A 14,061-nucleotide genomic window follows, 5' to 3' on the forward strand; every position below is an offset into this window, starting at 1 on the left:
AGGACACAGGGTAAGGTCCACGCGGGGTCAGAGGACACAGGCTAAAGTCCACGCGGGGTCAGAGGACACAGGGTAAGGTCCACACAGGGTCAGAGGGACCCACAGTACTGACATGGGAAGCAGAGGTGCTCACCCGCTGGATCTTGACGATGATTTTGGTTTTCTCATTTTTCCCCACATAGTCAGAAAGCTTCTTTGTTCTTCTCAGCTCCTTGGCGGCCCACCACAGCTGTGCCTCCGACTCCTGAATGACTTCGAGGGCTGCCTGTGGTCAGTTATACAACACAGGAAGGGGCTTGCGGGGAAAGCCATGCTCATCCTACCCTAGCACCCGGAGCCTGGCTGCGGGCCCTTCACCCTGCTCTCCCCACCCTGCCCCACATACCTGAGTTCCTGACAAATCTTCTTTATTTTCAAATTCCATCCGGATAGGATCGTATGGTGGCAGCCCCATGGGATAAACGATCATGACCGCACCTCGAAGCTGGTCCAAGGCATCTTTCACCATCTCCATGGTAACAAAGACTCCAGCTTCTACTTGTTTCTGAAAGTGCATCGGGCACCACTATTGAGTCAATTTCCTCCTGGCAGGTTACCCCATGAGGACCTTGGCGGCCCTGCCAGCATAGCCACAGAAGGAACCAGAGAGCTGCTGCTTTCTTGACTACTGTCCACTTTGGGGCTGAGCTGAGGACACTGTGGTTCGGGCCAGACTGTGAGTGGCACCAGAGAGCCTGCAGTGCTCAAGGCAGACAGCTGGGAGGAGGCAGTGAAGAGGTAGAGAGAGGCAGCTTCAGGGCAGGTGCAGCCCTGGGCAGCAGGTGGAAGAGGAAGGGGCAGCCAGAGCCTCAGAGTGTCAGGCAAAGGGGTGACAACGTCCTAGGTGGGGAGAATACACTGGAGCTTGTCTCGCAATGAGCACGCTATGGACTGAGTTGGAGAGGCATCAGCCAGAGGCTCTCAAGAGAACAGAGAGGGGTACATGTAAAGAATATAGCTAAGGTTTGTCCCTGGTTCCTAGTACCCAGCAGAAGCCCTTTGGATCACTAGTGCTGGGGATGTGCTTTGTGACTTTGTATGTGTGTACAGCGCTTTGCCCACATGCATGTGTGTGCACCATATGTGTGCTTGGTGCTTATAAGGAGGTCACTAATCCTCTGGAATTGGCCTTGGAGATGACTGTGAGCAGCCATGGGGGTGTTCTGAGCAGCAAGTGCTTTTAACCACAGCCACCTTTCCAGCCCCAGCAATCTGCTGAGACACATCTTCCTGTGTACTGCAAGCTGCCTGGGACTCGGGGTTCTCACCCAAGCATCCGTAACACCGGCTTCCCCTGTTGCCTATAAGAAGCTCCTTTGCATCCTGCCTGAGTTTGCATCAACAGCTTAGGTCACGGTGGTCACTGCAAACAGCCCCTGCTTAGCAATGCTGAGGTGATTAGCTCACCAGGTGCTCTCTAGCTGGGGGATCTGAACTGAATGCAGGAGTCACATGGGGTCCCTGCTAGCTGGGTTCCGGGGTTAGACCTGAACTGACCTCCTGCTGATACTGAGGAGACTTTAATCAACTGGGGGTGAGGTGTGGGAATGAGAGGAGGCATGCCAGGAGGATGGTAGGGAACCAACCGCAGGCACATGGATGACACAGGGAAGGAAGCTCTGAGGGTGACCCAGGGTTATAGTTTCTGAACTGTGTACCTGGTGGACAGGAACCCACAGGGGATGCCTGTTCTGAAGTACAGAATGCACAGGATTCTGCTAGGACACAGCCTCTGAGGCCATGGCTGCCGCCCTCCTCAGGATCTCTGCTCAAGTGTGTCTTGTCAGCAAAGGCTCTGGTGAGACTCCAGACACTTCCCACTCACCTCAGCTTTCCAGGAGCTCCTCAAAGACTGGGCAAGGGGCATTGGGGTGAGGGGTGGGGAGTGGGGGGGAGGCAGGCCTGTAATCTCAGGAAGCTGAGGCAGGAGGAGAGCTATGAGTTCGAGGTCTGTTTGGGTTACATAGCTGAGATTAGGCTGGCTAAGGCTACATAGGAAGAGTCTCAAATATAATAAATTGAAAAAATAGATTAGCTAAGAGCTTGGGGATGTTAGAAGTGCATTTTGTGGGGCAAGTCTAGAAGCGTGGGAGGGTTGAGTTATGCCAAGACACGCTCACGTGGGTGGCAACGACTGTCACCCACAGATAAATGTGACAAGTGAAAATACCAAAGGTGTATTTGCACTTGCATGTGTGTGTGGTATATGTGTGGTGTATGTATGGTTGGTGTGTGTGTGTGTGTGCTATAGCACATGCTGGGGGGTGGAGATAAGAGGACAATTTGTGGGAGTTGGTTCTCTTATGACCAGGAGGGTCCTGAAATCAAACCCAGGTCTTCTGAACTTAGGCTATCAGGCATGGCAGCCAGTGCCTTTATCTACCCAGCTGGCTCTCCAGTCCCCAGGTGCTTCAATATCCCTCAATTCTCTTCATCCAGGGAACATCATCTGCCCTTCAATGCTATTATTTTCCTTCTGTGAAACAGCTTTTATATAAATACTGGAGATGATTACCGCTGCTTTGTAGTAAACGTCTCTGTCAGCCCTGTATCTATAGCTCCATTAGAACTTCCCCAGCTTAGCTTTCTAAGTTCTTCCAAACATAAGAGACTCAGTTCAGGTCAGGTCGCAAACTGCACACAGCCCACATTCACGGAAGACAATAGAAACCTTTGTTTGCTCAACAGGACCTGGCAGGGCTGGGAAACTGTCATCATCGTGGAGGGAGAGCCAGGGCCCTCTTCAAATATGCTTATTTGCTTTGCTGCTGGAAGGCAGAGAAAGGAAAGAAAAAAGCAGATGTAGAGGCAACAAAAGGCGGGGAAGAGAGGAGCAGAGCCTGATGCCGCCAGCTCACGTCTAACTGCAGCCCATCCTCAGGACTGGCCACGTCACAGACAGAAGCTGACCTTAGACACTATCGCCTTGGCTTCTTCTACCGTCTTCTTTAAAACCTGCTTCATTTTCTCATTTGGAGCTATAAAGATAGAAAAGGACACTGGTCAAACACACAGCCTCTCTAAAATCTCCGGATCTCCTCAAACCGGACCGCCTGAGCCTGGGAGATCGAGACATGGGTGTTCCAGTCTGGATTTGACACAGGGACATAAAGAGAAGTGGGAACCCAGGCAGAGATCCCACTGCAAGGGGCAAGGTCTGCAGTGTCTTCTACGCTGTTTGGCACAGGCTACAAAACCAGGCCAGGGAAGTCACTGGGCGAACAGGGCCAGCAAGCCAAGCAGATGCTAAAAGAATTTTAGGCCTCTCAAGCTACAAAGCTGCGGCTCATCTCTCTCAGTGTCTCAAAAGCAGACATGGGCAGTTAGTGATTGGCTGGCTGCATGCCAGTAAAACTTTACAAGTGCATACATAACTGTTTGTTTATATGTATGCATGCATGCATGTATGTTTGTTTGAGTTAGGATTGCCCTCGTACCCAGGCTGTCCCAATTCTCTCGTCCTAAACTCCTGAGTGCTAGGAGTATGTGTGTGTCCTCTGGATTCACAAAACTTTACTTCATCTGACGACTGTCCAAACGTGGCATAGAGCACCAAGTCAACTTCCAAGTTTAAACTAAGCTTAAAACTAAGCACAGTGGAGACAGAGTCTCCACATCTAGGGAGAAAGGTACAGCACCCACCCATTTCCAACCTACAGAGGTGGCAAATTTAAATGGCCTGTTTATCTGACAAATGGGGCACGTCAGTAGGAGGGAGCAGACAGAGCAGGGTCCTCCCCTTGGCTCATCCTGGGCTGGGGTTTTAGCACAGGCGTTTCACAGTGCACTATTTCTCAAGTCTTCAGAGAAATGATGAAATTGCATTAGTGAATGTGGGTGAGCATGTGTGTGGCAGCGTGCACGTGTGAAGTGTGGGGAGTTAGCTTTCTCCATCCACCTGCAGATCTGGCCCACATCTCTTAACCTAAAGCACTGCCTTCAGGTCTGATGTGATGCACGGGAGCAAAGGCAGAAGAGAGAGAGAGAGCCGGTTACCTTGCCCGTTCCTCCGCCCGATGTCGTCCTTCGTAAAAACAGACCCTCCGCTGGGCACACATTTCTCCCCCCACTCGTCCTTCAGTTTCAGCTCTTCGATCTGCTCATCAGTCAGCCCTTGCATATTAGGGGGCAGAAAGACACCGTGTTCTGCCAGCTCCTCCATCTCTGAAAAACAAGGCGAGGACAGAGCCTTTAGCTGTGATCACTAACTACAAGTATACACTCCTGGCTGAGGTCTGGCCACTCTAGCTCATGATTTTAACACTCATATACCAGGAGTCATGTGCCAGGGCTTCCCTAATCCTAGACAAAGCCACCAACTCCTCAGTCAGTCAGTGCAGCAGTGAGCTTCGACCCCTCTGTGTCCATGCTCTAAGCCACTGTGCTCAGGAGTTACCAGGTCAACGCTCAAGACCAAGCCGGTTCACACAGCTTTACCAATTTCCCAAGGAAAGTCTCGAAGAGCCCCATTTAATGTAACCTTGTGAAGGGTGTAAGTCAATTGCGTAAACGTCCATCTTTCTAATGTACAACTCTGATCTGAGGCTAATATTTCTAATATTTTATGAGCCCCTTACACAGAGGCTCATTTGGTAAAGTGCTTACTGTGTAAGGTGAGGGGCTGAATCCCAGAGCCCGTGTAAAAAGGGCCAGTGTCGTGCAGTGCACTTAAAACCTGTGGACTGAGAGTAGGGGTATGTAGGGGAAGGTAGAGACCTGGGGACCCCTGGGGATTGGCCGCTGGCCAGCCTGCTCTGCTTCAGGCCAATGATAAAAAAACCAAGGTCACACAACACCCAAGTTACACCTGCCTCACACATAGACCCCCTCCCTGCACTGGCACAGAGACACCCACCCACAAACGTTACTCACAACACTTTATAATGACACTTCATAAAAGCACTGGGAAGGATTTAGGCAACTGTGCAGGTTGTTTTTTGTCAACCTGGCACAAACCTACACATAGCCAGGGAGAGGGAACCTCAACCGAGAAACCGTCTCCCTCAGATGCCTATAGGCTAGTTGTAGGACATATGTTTGAGTCATAACTACTGAGCACACGTCAGGCATCGCCACCGGATGGGCAGATGGTCTGGAGTGACAAAGAATGAACAAAACCTGAGGAGCAAGCCAGTAGGGGTCTCCCTTCAGCTTCCTGCCTTGACCTCCCTCAGGAACTAAAACTGTCAAAATGAAAAAAACCCTTTACTCCTCAAGGTTTTTGGTGATGGTGGCTTCCTTCCTTCCTTCCTTCCTTCCTTCCTTCCTTCCTTCCTTCCTCACTGTTGCTTTCTTTCTTCTCCACAGCTATAGAAAGCTACTGAAGACGGAATTGGTATGAGGATCATGGCACATCATGACAGATCTAACCACAGTGTTTGGAGACCACTTTGTTAGTGTTTGGAACTCTGTGCTGGAAAAGCCACGGAGCCCTCAGCACTCACTGGGCTGTTGGAGGAGCTCCAAGGCAGAGTGCAGAGAGCAGGGCAGATGATGCAGGTTTGCCTGTGAGCGTCCAGAGGGAAATCAAGACTCTACCTGGGCCATTCGTGTGGTATTTTGTTTTAAGAATCTCCACACATTTAATCCTAGCACTTGGGACGCAGAGGCAGGCAGATCTCTGAGTTCAACCCACCCACCCCGCTGGTTCTGGTCAGCCAGAGCTGTAAGAAAGGACCAGAACCACTGAAGTGTGAAACCTTTGCCAGGGATAAGATCAGCTGTGACTAAGAAAATAACAATATCATTAAGACAAACATCTTCTGGGATAAGCTTCCTGAGGGTCAACGGACAGAGCTGTTGTCTAGAGGGGGCCAAAGCTCGATCTCATGCCTGCAGCCAAGCTTGGCCAAGTGTATGCACCTTCCAGATGGTACTGGCTGTGAGGGCATGAAGAGTCATGGAGAACGTGGAGGCTGGGCATAGGAAGAGGCCAGGTCAAAGTTCAGTTTTAGGGAAACCCCAGGACTGAAAGGATCATGGAGAGAGGCTGAGGCCTGGCATCGTGATGCAGGGTGAGAGAGCCCAAAGAGAGGCCAAGAGGCAATGGGTGCCATTGGTAAGGGGAAGCCTGCTGTTCCAGCAGTTTGGAAATGCCAGCACCATGGGATGACCACCAAGGACAGCAGCAGCTACGGTGTGGAGCCAGCCTCAGCCTGTGAGACGTGTTCTGTGGGCCCTGGGAGGCAGAGCAGAGGGGAGCGGAGAAGATCCTGAGTCCCACACCTCTGACAGCGAGCTTCACAGGGCTGCACTTCAGTTCTCATTCCAATGCAAGTGCGCTCTTGGTCTTCCCTGTTGGAGTAGGATTAGGTCCTTTTACAGGTGCCCAGTAATGGATATTACAGAGAGGTTTGAATTTTGAAAGAGACTGAGATTTTAAAGTGAAACATTTAAAAGCCTGTGGAACTTCTGAAAGTTGGAATTTGTTTTATATTGAGATATTCGTATTAATAAGGTCTTGGGGATAAACAAAAAGGAGAGGGTTATGGTTTCATGGTGATATATCGATTGGTGTTGACAAGGAAGCAATTTGTTCTGCTTGGCTTTTGTTGACCTGGCATGAACATAGACGTATCTAGGAAGAAGGAACTTCAACTGTGAAAAATGTCTATATCAGACTGCTTGTAGGCAAGTCTGTAGGTAGGGCATTTTCTCAATGACAGTAATGAGTGGGGGCTAGCACTCTCCGGGTGGCATCACCCCTGGGCAAGTTATGAGAAAGCAGGCTGAGCAAGTCATGAGGAGCAGGCCAGGGGCAGTGATCCTCCATGGTATTTGCTTCAGTGCCTACCTCTGTGTAGATTCACCCATGCAATTCTTGTTGTTTTTTGTTTTGTTTTTGTTTTTGGAGACAGGGTTTCTCTGTATAACCCTGGCTGTCCTGGAACTCACTTTGTAGACCAGGCTGGCCTCGAACTCAGAAATCCGCCTGTCTCTGCCTCCCAAGTGCTGGGATTAAAGGCGTGCGCCACCACCACCTGGCTCACCTGTGCAATTCTTACATGCTGCCCCACACTTTCGGTTTATGATGTCAAAGACCCGGAGGTTCCCCCCACCCCCTAAATGTTTTACTTTTAATATGTCATTTAATATTGAGCCTTCTTTGAAAGCAGTTAAGTTTGATTTTATATTTATATTATACACACACACACACACACATATATATATATATGCAATTCTTACATGCTGCCCCACACTTTCGGTTTATGATGTCAAAGACCCGGAAGTTCCCCCCACCCCCTAAATGTTTTACTTTTAATATGTCATTTAATATTGAGCCTTCTTTGAAAGCAGTTAAGTTTGATTTTATATTTATATTATACACACACACACACACACATATATATATACACATATATATATATATTATATATATATATATATATATAAAACGGGTCTTAAGGCGATCTCTATAATGTAAAAATAATGTGTTTCCTAGGAGACAGAAAACAACACCAAGGCTCTCCCGGTGAGAACTTTCATGGGCGGCTTCAAAGCGAAGAGACTCAAGTGCCAGGGCTTTTAACGTCTCAAACTGGCCCCCTTCCCTGCAGCCACCACTCACTCCACCCTCACCCTTTACAACTCCCACCGTCCCCGATCCCTCAGCTCCGTCCTGCCGCCTTTCGACCCAGTTCGTTCGCACTTCCGGGAAGCCCAAATCCTGGCTTAGCTCAGCCTCACTTGGCATCCCCGCTGCTCTCCTCCGAGTCGGCGGTTGGCTGGCGAGCCTGGATTTCCTCTAGCCGTTGGGTCTTTCATCCCCGATCAACCCTGATGCTCCTTTCCCACCCCGGGCTACGGCAAATCTCCCCAAATCCTCGCGACCCCGGGCGCTGCCCCCTGACCCCGCAGTCTCCGGCCTCCCTTTCCGCACCTGAGCAGAGCCGGTGCACCTTCAGCCGCCCGTTGTAGATGCGGGCCACCTGCGCCGTGAGCTCTTCCAGCTCCGTGCTCCCGGGCGCCTGCAGCAAGAACTGGCTCTCGTCGCCTCTCTTCACGTGCAGCACAACCATGGCTGTGCCAGAGGCGCCGCCGTGGCGGCAAGGCTGCGGGCAGGGACCACGAGGCCCGAGCCGGGTCGGCCGGACCCACACCAGCCTGAGATTAACCGCTGCTCCGAGGAGGAACCCGAGAACGCGGCTCTCGCTTCAGCCGGGAGGGATGAAGAAAACGGCGCACGCTCGCGGAAGTGGCTGTTGCCAGGGGCAACAGTCAAACATTGAGCCCGTGCCCAATTAGAACGCGCGCCTGGGAGGCCCGAGGCGCTGAAGAACAGGTTGTCCGGGCCGCACCGTCGCAGCTACCGGAAGTAGCTGTTGTCCGGGCAACCGAAACCCAAACTAAGCAGCTAGAGGCAGTGAGGACGGTCCGGGGACTCGGGAGACGTCCGCTGGAGGAGCATGGCGACTACTGGATTAAGAATGAGAGCGAGCGCTGGGCACTACCGGAGCATAGCCGCCGCCAAACACAGACTGGTTTCGCGCAGGCACGGATCGCTTCCGGAAATGCCTTCTGCTTTAGGTCTCCGAAAATCAGAAAGTGGGGAGCGCTGCTGCTGCGCACAGCTTATTTAGTTCCACTGCTGTCTACCGCCCATCCCATGGAGTCTCCGTCCCCTACAATCTCAGATAGGGCAAGCGGGCGTAGCGCTGTTCTTCCAGGGCGCTCACACCCAGCTGAGGATCCCATTTTAGTGTTACAAAGAGAAAACAAATGGATGGAAGAAAATCAAATAGAGAAGTAAAGAAAATTAAGCAAAGAAAATTAACCTGTGCTTTGAAATGATCTCAAACGCATAGTTTGGCTAAATGGTGAGGGTTTTTTGTTTGTTTGTGGTGATGGCACATTAAATTTTTTACTTGCCGATGGAAATTCCTGGAAAGAAGCTGTGTCTGTAATTAAGACAGCAGTGATGTGGAGAGGCTGTGAGTCTGCGGGTCCAGAGACTGATTACCTTGTCTCTGTTAGCTCCTGGAACAGACATCCATTGCCCTCCTATGGGTCAGAAATAACGTGTATATAGGTTCTGAAATCTATAAGCGTAGCTTTCACTAACCCCAAAGTTAAGAATGTCGTCAAATAGCATCTGGCAACTAAAGAAAAACTCTGTCTTACTGTATGTGCCTCTCTGGCATTTCCACCAATGTATTTTAAACTTGCCATGACTTACGACTTTGTCTTAGAGAGCTACAAAACTTTGTGAACATGGAATTTGGGGTAACCCAAATCTGCCATGGTCATTCATTCAAATTTGGCTTCAGAATAAACTACCTCTTATTCCCTGCATGTATTATGTGTACACACACACACACACACAGGAATGTGGGAGCGCACACATGCATAGAGAGAAAAAACCCTCTTCCCTTTTGAGTAAAGAAGTCAGCTGGTGGTAAAGACATATTTATTTCATATGACAGCACATTTCACAAGATATGTACAGAATGTATACCAGCGACTTTAATACTGTACTTCTATAAAGTATATAGTTATAAATACTGTATGCCACATAAGCGATAAACCTCTTACATACATATAAACAGCAATCTACTAGAGAGAACAGAGACTCACAGAGATTCTTAGTGTCTGTTTTCTGCTTTGACCAGACCTGGCAAATACACACGATGTCGAGTTCTTTGTAGCAAACTTTAACTTGCTTTGTGCGTTTCAGCAGCTACCAGACTTCCTGACAAGGCAGAGCTATTATTGCTCTGCAGACATTAAAGTGGTTCACACCTGAGGGAGTCACTGCTCGAGGCTGCGATCCACACTGCTTCAGTTTTCTAAAGTGGATTAGCTTGCTAATGGGGAGTGGATACCATACACACTACTCACACAGATGTTACAGCCACAATCTCAACAAGTTAATTCACATTTTGAAGCACACTGCTCTAGTAATACTGCAGTTTAAAAGCTACTACTGTTGAAATGATTAGAACCCCAACAAGCACTATAAAACTCACAAGAGTTATTGCTAACAGCGAGGGCTGGCTGCAGCAGAGAGTTACTTCTATAAATACAGGATTGTGATAACAGTGAGCACTTGCAAAGGCGCTCTGTCCTAACAGATCTGCTCTAGGAGAGAAGTGCAATGCAGTCTGCTGTGCTTTTACACGGAGGCGAGGGCAGCCGTACGCTCTTTCTAATCTTACAATACACATCTTTAAAGGTTCAGGTAGGTAGATGTAGGAACTTGGGTGTAAGCACGTAACTCTTTTTATATAAAGAGAACATGAAGTCTTAATGGGTAAGGATGATTTTAACTTCAGCTGACTGACAACCAACCGACCAAACCATAGGTTAGGGAGTTTTCTGACTGGCTTACCTAATGATATCAAAATACTATGTTTTTGTTGTTTTGTGTTTTTTTTTTTTGTTTTTGTTTTTGTAAAAATTCCATGTATTTTTTTCCCACAAAATTAATAAACGTAAGATCAGTTGCATACTGGCAGTGCAGGAGACAAAATCCACAGCTAATTTGAGGTATAGCCTCTAAAACCTTAAAGCAGCATCATGGATGTGCTATGTAGCCTCTTACATGGGAGAACATACACTGGAGATGTTCTTAATTCAGACCACTCAACAGCTGAAAGCAGAGCTCCAGGCAATTGGCAAACAGAAAGGTATGGAAGGGCAAAGGGCCACACAGAGAAAAGAGCACACGGACAATGTTCCTCCACGAACCTGGTTGTGTGCGCCCACTCTTCTATCTGTCCACGTGACCGACCACGTCCAGATGGCCAACTATAAATGCCCAGAGAAAGGCATCATAGAGGTACAGAGGAGGAAAGTAATGAGGGTGACTCTGAAGGGCTGGGGTACAGAATAGGAAATGGCAGTTCTCTAAAGGGATTATTCTACTCCAGGATGCACAATCAGTGAAAGTATAGAAAGCACAGCTGGTGTCGGCTATCTTCTTGATAGATACTGAAAATAGGACATTGTCAGAACTGTTAGGTAAAATTTGATCTGAATTATATCAAGTTTTATAAGTATGTGGATGTATACATGTTTGTGTGCATAAATACAGACATATACTCATAGTGTACACATACACAGACCTTTTGACTAAAGTGATGCCTTTCACAACAATCTCACCAGAACTCTGGAAGCTCTTTGGTAAGTATCCATGACTACCAATCCTCAACAGCACAATGGGCTGGCAGTCCTGTCAGCTGCAGTTGTGTGGGCTTTATGTGATTTTTATGTGAATATACGAATAAGGACTATTTTCTAGAGTAGTTTTAAGCACTTTTAAAAATAGTTCCTGTTCTCTTCTATTCATCTGAAGAGAAAAAGTAGAACTCCAGTTAATAAGAGGATGTCTTTGTTATTTCTGATATACACAAATTCCAGCTTTCTCCACATCCTCCAGTGGTATTTTATATAAATATCAGTGCTCTTACTGATCATTTATTGCACATGACTGACTAATGCCCCATTCTCTTGGATCCACCCTGACAAAACAGAAACAAACAGCCAAACACTCGAGGAGAAACTCCCGCCCTCCACACTTAATTATCTTTCCGTGAAGTCCAATGTGGAAGGTGCCTTAGATGCCAGGGTTGTGCTAGGTCCTGCAGATGAGGTCGTGCCAGGTGGTAGCAGAGGGACAGGAGGTGGTGGTGGTGGTGGCCTTCTGGCTGGCAACACACAGAAAGAAACGCCTGTACCTTTACTCCAGTCATCATCAAATGAAGCTGGCGCGTTACCCAGTAAGTCTGGATAAACTGACTTTGACTTTCCTGGTGTAGGAAAGTTGTCGTCTTCGTCAAAGGTTACCCATCCTTTGGGGTTGCTTGTTTTTACTGTAGACTGGCTCTGCAGATCAAAATTGTCCTCAAAGCCACCAAGCGAACTTGAAGCCTTGCTCGTGTCATGACTGAGAGGCATGAGAGGAGGGAAGGGACTGTTAGGAGCAGGCTCTTCTTTGGAGAGCCAAGAAGTTGCCTCTGATTCTTGGGACTGAACTCTAAATGGGTTTCCGGGGGCAGCAGTCCTGTCTGTAAAAGGGTTCCTGCAGGGCAGGCTGGGAAACGGGTTTGCAGAACTGCCCATACTCTCCTGTAACTTGCTTTCCTCTAGAACTGGAGGCATGGTTGGCATGCAACTTACAGAACTCAAAGGGTTAACTTGACTTTGCGATGCAGAAGGCAACTGAATCAACATCTTTGGGTCTGGGGTTAGAACAGGTGAAATCTGAACAGAAGGCTGAGCCTTTGATACAGCAAGCACACTAAGTGAAAGATCTTCAAATGGGTCACTCTTCAATGTTGGTTCTTGTTTGACACTAGAAATGCCATTTATTTTTACCTGGAAAAGAATAAACACTGAATGATCAATTTTTAAAATTTATTACTACTCCCTTCTCTTCCTAATTTTATTATTTCTCCTTTTTTTTGAGCAATTATACAAATTTAAAAACTAAAAAGTACCTATATAGAATTTTTGCTTTGGTGGTTTAATAAATAGGGTAAAATCAGTAAAATTGTGTTAAGAATTCATAACTAGATAAATCCGTGGTTTTTAAATCTCAAAGAAATGTGATGGAATAATCGAATCTTCCATTCGATTTTTGAAATGGTAAAAAAGAATTACACAAAATGATGAATTTGCTCATGCTCTGTTCTTTTAAAGTTTAACAAAAACTTAAGAAACATATAATAAGAGCATTTACTAAATATGCATAATAAATTTCCAATACCCATCTATAAAAATATGTTTCATCTAAATTCCCTATAGAAATGCAATTTTATGAATAAAAGATAACTTATTAATGTATTCATAAATTCAAAGCTATAAATGGGATCTTTCCTTTTTGTATTTGGCAGTGAATTTTCAAAGCTTTCTTTCAGTTTTTAACAACAGTTTGCCTTTGTAGCTTACTCACTGAAGAACATAAGCTTCTTTAACTGACCTCGCTCACCCTGTCAGGCAAGACAGAGAAATCATTCCAATGATTCTTTAAAGTGGAAGGGGACATTTCATTTTCTGTGAGCACTGATTCTAAAAAATAAAATAAATCAGGAGACTCTGAATACACTGGCCATGGGAGGAATTTTCAGAGTTCACTTCATGGCCATAACAAATTTGCACTTCTTCCTAAATCCCTTTGTTGACCATAAAGCTGGTCAATGGAGGCCAGTCGCTGGACTGAACAAGGCTCAGATGAAGTCAGACTACCAATTACAGTGAGACCCATATTACCAACCATCACCTTAGAATTAACTTATGATCTAAGTAAGACTTGGAAACTTGTGATGGCATCAGCAGTGCCTTCTACAGAGAAAGGCACCGTAAGGGTTTCTAAGTATTATTCATTTTAATCTAAATTACCAAAAGGAATCTGGCTTCTAAAATTATCTGAAAAAAAATTTCCCAAAAGAAACCTAAGGATAAAACAATTGGGTTTTCCCATTTATGTAGTTATGTCATATATAAAAATGGTTGGTGTTTTTGAAATTATACTTTTTAGTTTTGTTAATTTTCATAGGAAACAAAGCAAAAAAAATATGGAAAGGCATTAGCAAGAACTAACATTATTCCTAAAAACCCAAAGTACTAAGAACAAAAAGCAGATATGAGCTTACAATATGATACTAGAGCGTATTAATGTGGACGAGGAGGTTTAAATGGTGAGGCTTTAGATGTATGGAGCGAAGACTCATACATCTAATGCACAGGGAGATGGGTGGAAGCACACGGATGGAAGGCTGATAGAGAGTCAGGTACCTCTTACCCTGTTGGTTGCTCCTGCTTCGAGAAAAGGAACACAGACATCAAAGGAAAGAGTTAGGACATTTCCAGACCAAGCCGCAGCCCCAAGAAATCAGTCCTCAGAAAGGTGGTGGCCCTAGGTCACAGGTGGGGCTCAAGAGCAGTCATACTTGCAGGTGATACCATCAGTTAGAATGCAGTTCTGGTCTCCTTGTAACCTTAGGATGTGTGCTTTAGCAGTGTAACCCTAGGATGCGTGCTTTAGCAGTGTAACCTTAGGATGCGTGCTTTAGCAGTGTAACC

The 14,061-nt window shown here is 46.9% G+C and overlaps 3 protein-coding genes across 11 annotated transcripts in view; 1 reads left to right on the forward strand and 2 right to left on the reverse strand.

Annotated features, from left to right (window-relative positions):
• Cfap298 (cilia and flagella associated protein 298) overlaps window positions 1-8,194 on the reverse strand; it is a 9,930-nt gene extending 1,736 nt beyond the window's left edge. Inside the window, exons 1-5 of the mRNA XM_021184982.1 lie at window positions 7,919-8,194; window positions 4,036-4,203; window positions 2,950-3,017; window positions 386-544; window positions 134-265 (exon numbers count right to left, since the gene is read on the reverse strand). Coding sequence (XP_021040641.1) covers window positions 134-265; window positions 386-544; window positions 2,950-3,017; window positions 4,036-4,203; window positions 7,919-8,057 — 666 coding nt within the window. The 5' untranslated portion in view covers window positions 8,058-8,194. The remainder of the gene's footprint in view (window positions 1-133; window positions 266-385; window positions 545-2,949; window positions 3,018-4,035; window positions 4,204-7,918) is intronic.
• On the forward strand, window positions 8,056-9,028 carry LOC110311350. The gene is made up of 2 exons (XM_021184591.2): window positions 8,056-8,084; window positions 8,284-9,028. Exons 1-2 carry the CDS (start codon window positions 8,056-8,058, stop codon window positions 8,786-8,788), a joined length of 534 nt encoding a protein of 177 aa, XP_021040250.1. The 3' UTR covers window positions 8,789-9,028.
• Window positions 9,029-9,428: 400 nt separating this feature from the next.
• The window catches only part of Synj1 (synaptojanin 1), a 79,845-nt gene continuing 75,212 nt past the window's right edge, over window positions 9,429-14,061 (reverse strand). For 3 of the 9 annotated variants that reach the window (XM_029470616.1, XM_029470618.1, XM_029470617.1), the window contains one exon: window positions 9,429-12,354. In XM_029470616.1, the coding sequence (XP_029326476.1) occupies window positions 11,560-12,354 (795 nt within the window). In that variant the 3' untranslated portion in view covers window positions 9,429-11,559. Of the gene's footprint in view, window positions 12,355-13,773; window positions 13,798-13,855; window positions 13,895-14,061 lie in introns of those variants that run through there. The other 6 variants (XM_029470623.1, XM_029470622.1, XM_029470624.1 and 3 more) reach the window with 5 other exon arrangements.

This window comes from Mus caroli, chromosome 16, assembly GCF_900094665.2.
Source record: "Mus caroli chromosome 16, CAROLI_EIJ_v1.1, whole genome shotgun sequence".
NCBI classification, from domain to species: domain Eukaryota; kingdom Metazoa; phylum Chordata; class Mammalia; order Rodentia; family Muridae; genus Mus; species Mus caroli.

Excerpts from the sequence above, each read along its gene's own strand:
- LOC110311350 (XM_021184591.2), top strand. The coding sequence starts at position 8,056 with ATGGCTGTGCCAGAGGCGCCGCCGTGGCG. Across the intron at positions 8,085-8,283 it reads CCAGAGGCGCCGCCGTGGCG|AACGCGCGCCTGGGAGGCCC; the intron begins GCAAGGCTGCGG and ends GTGCCCAATTAG.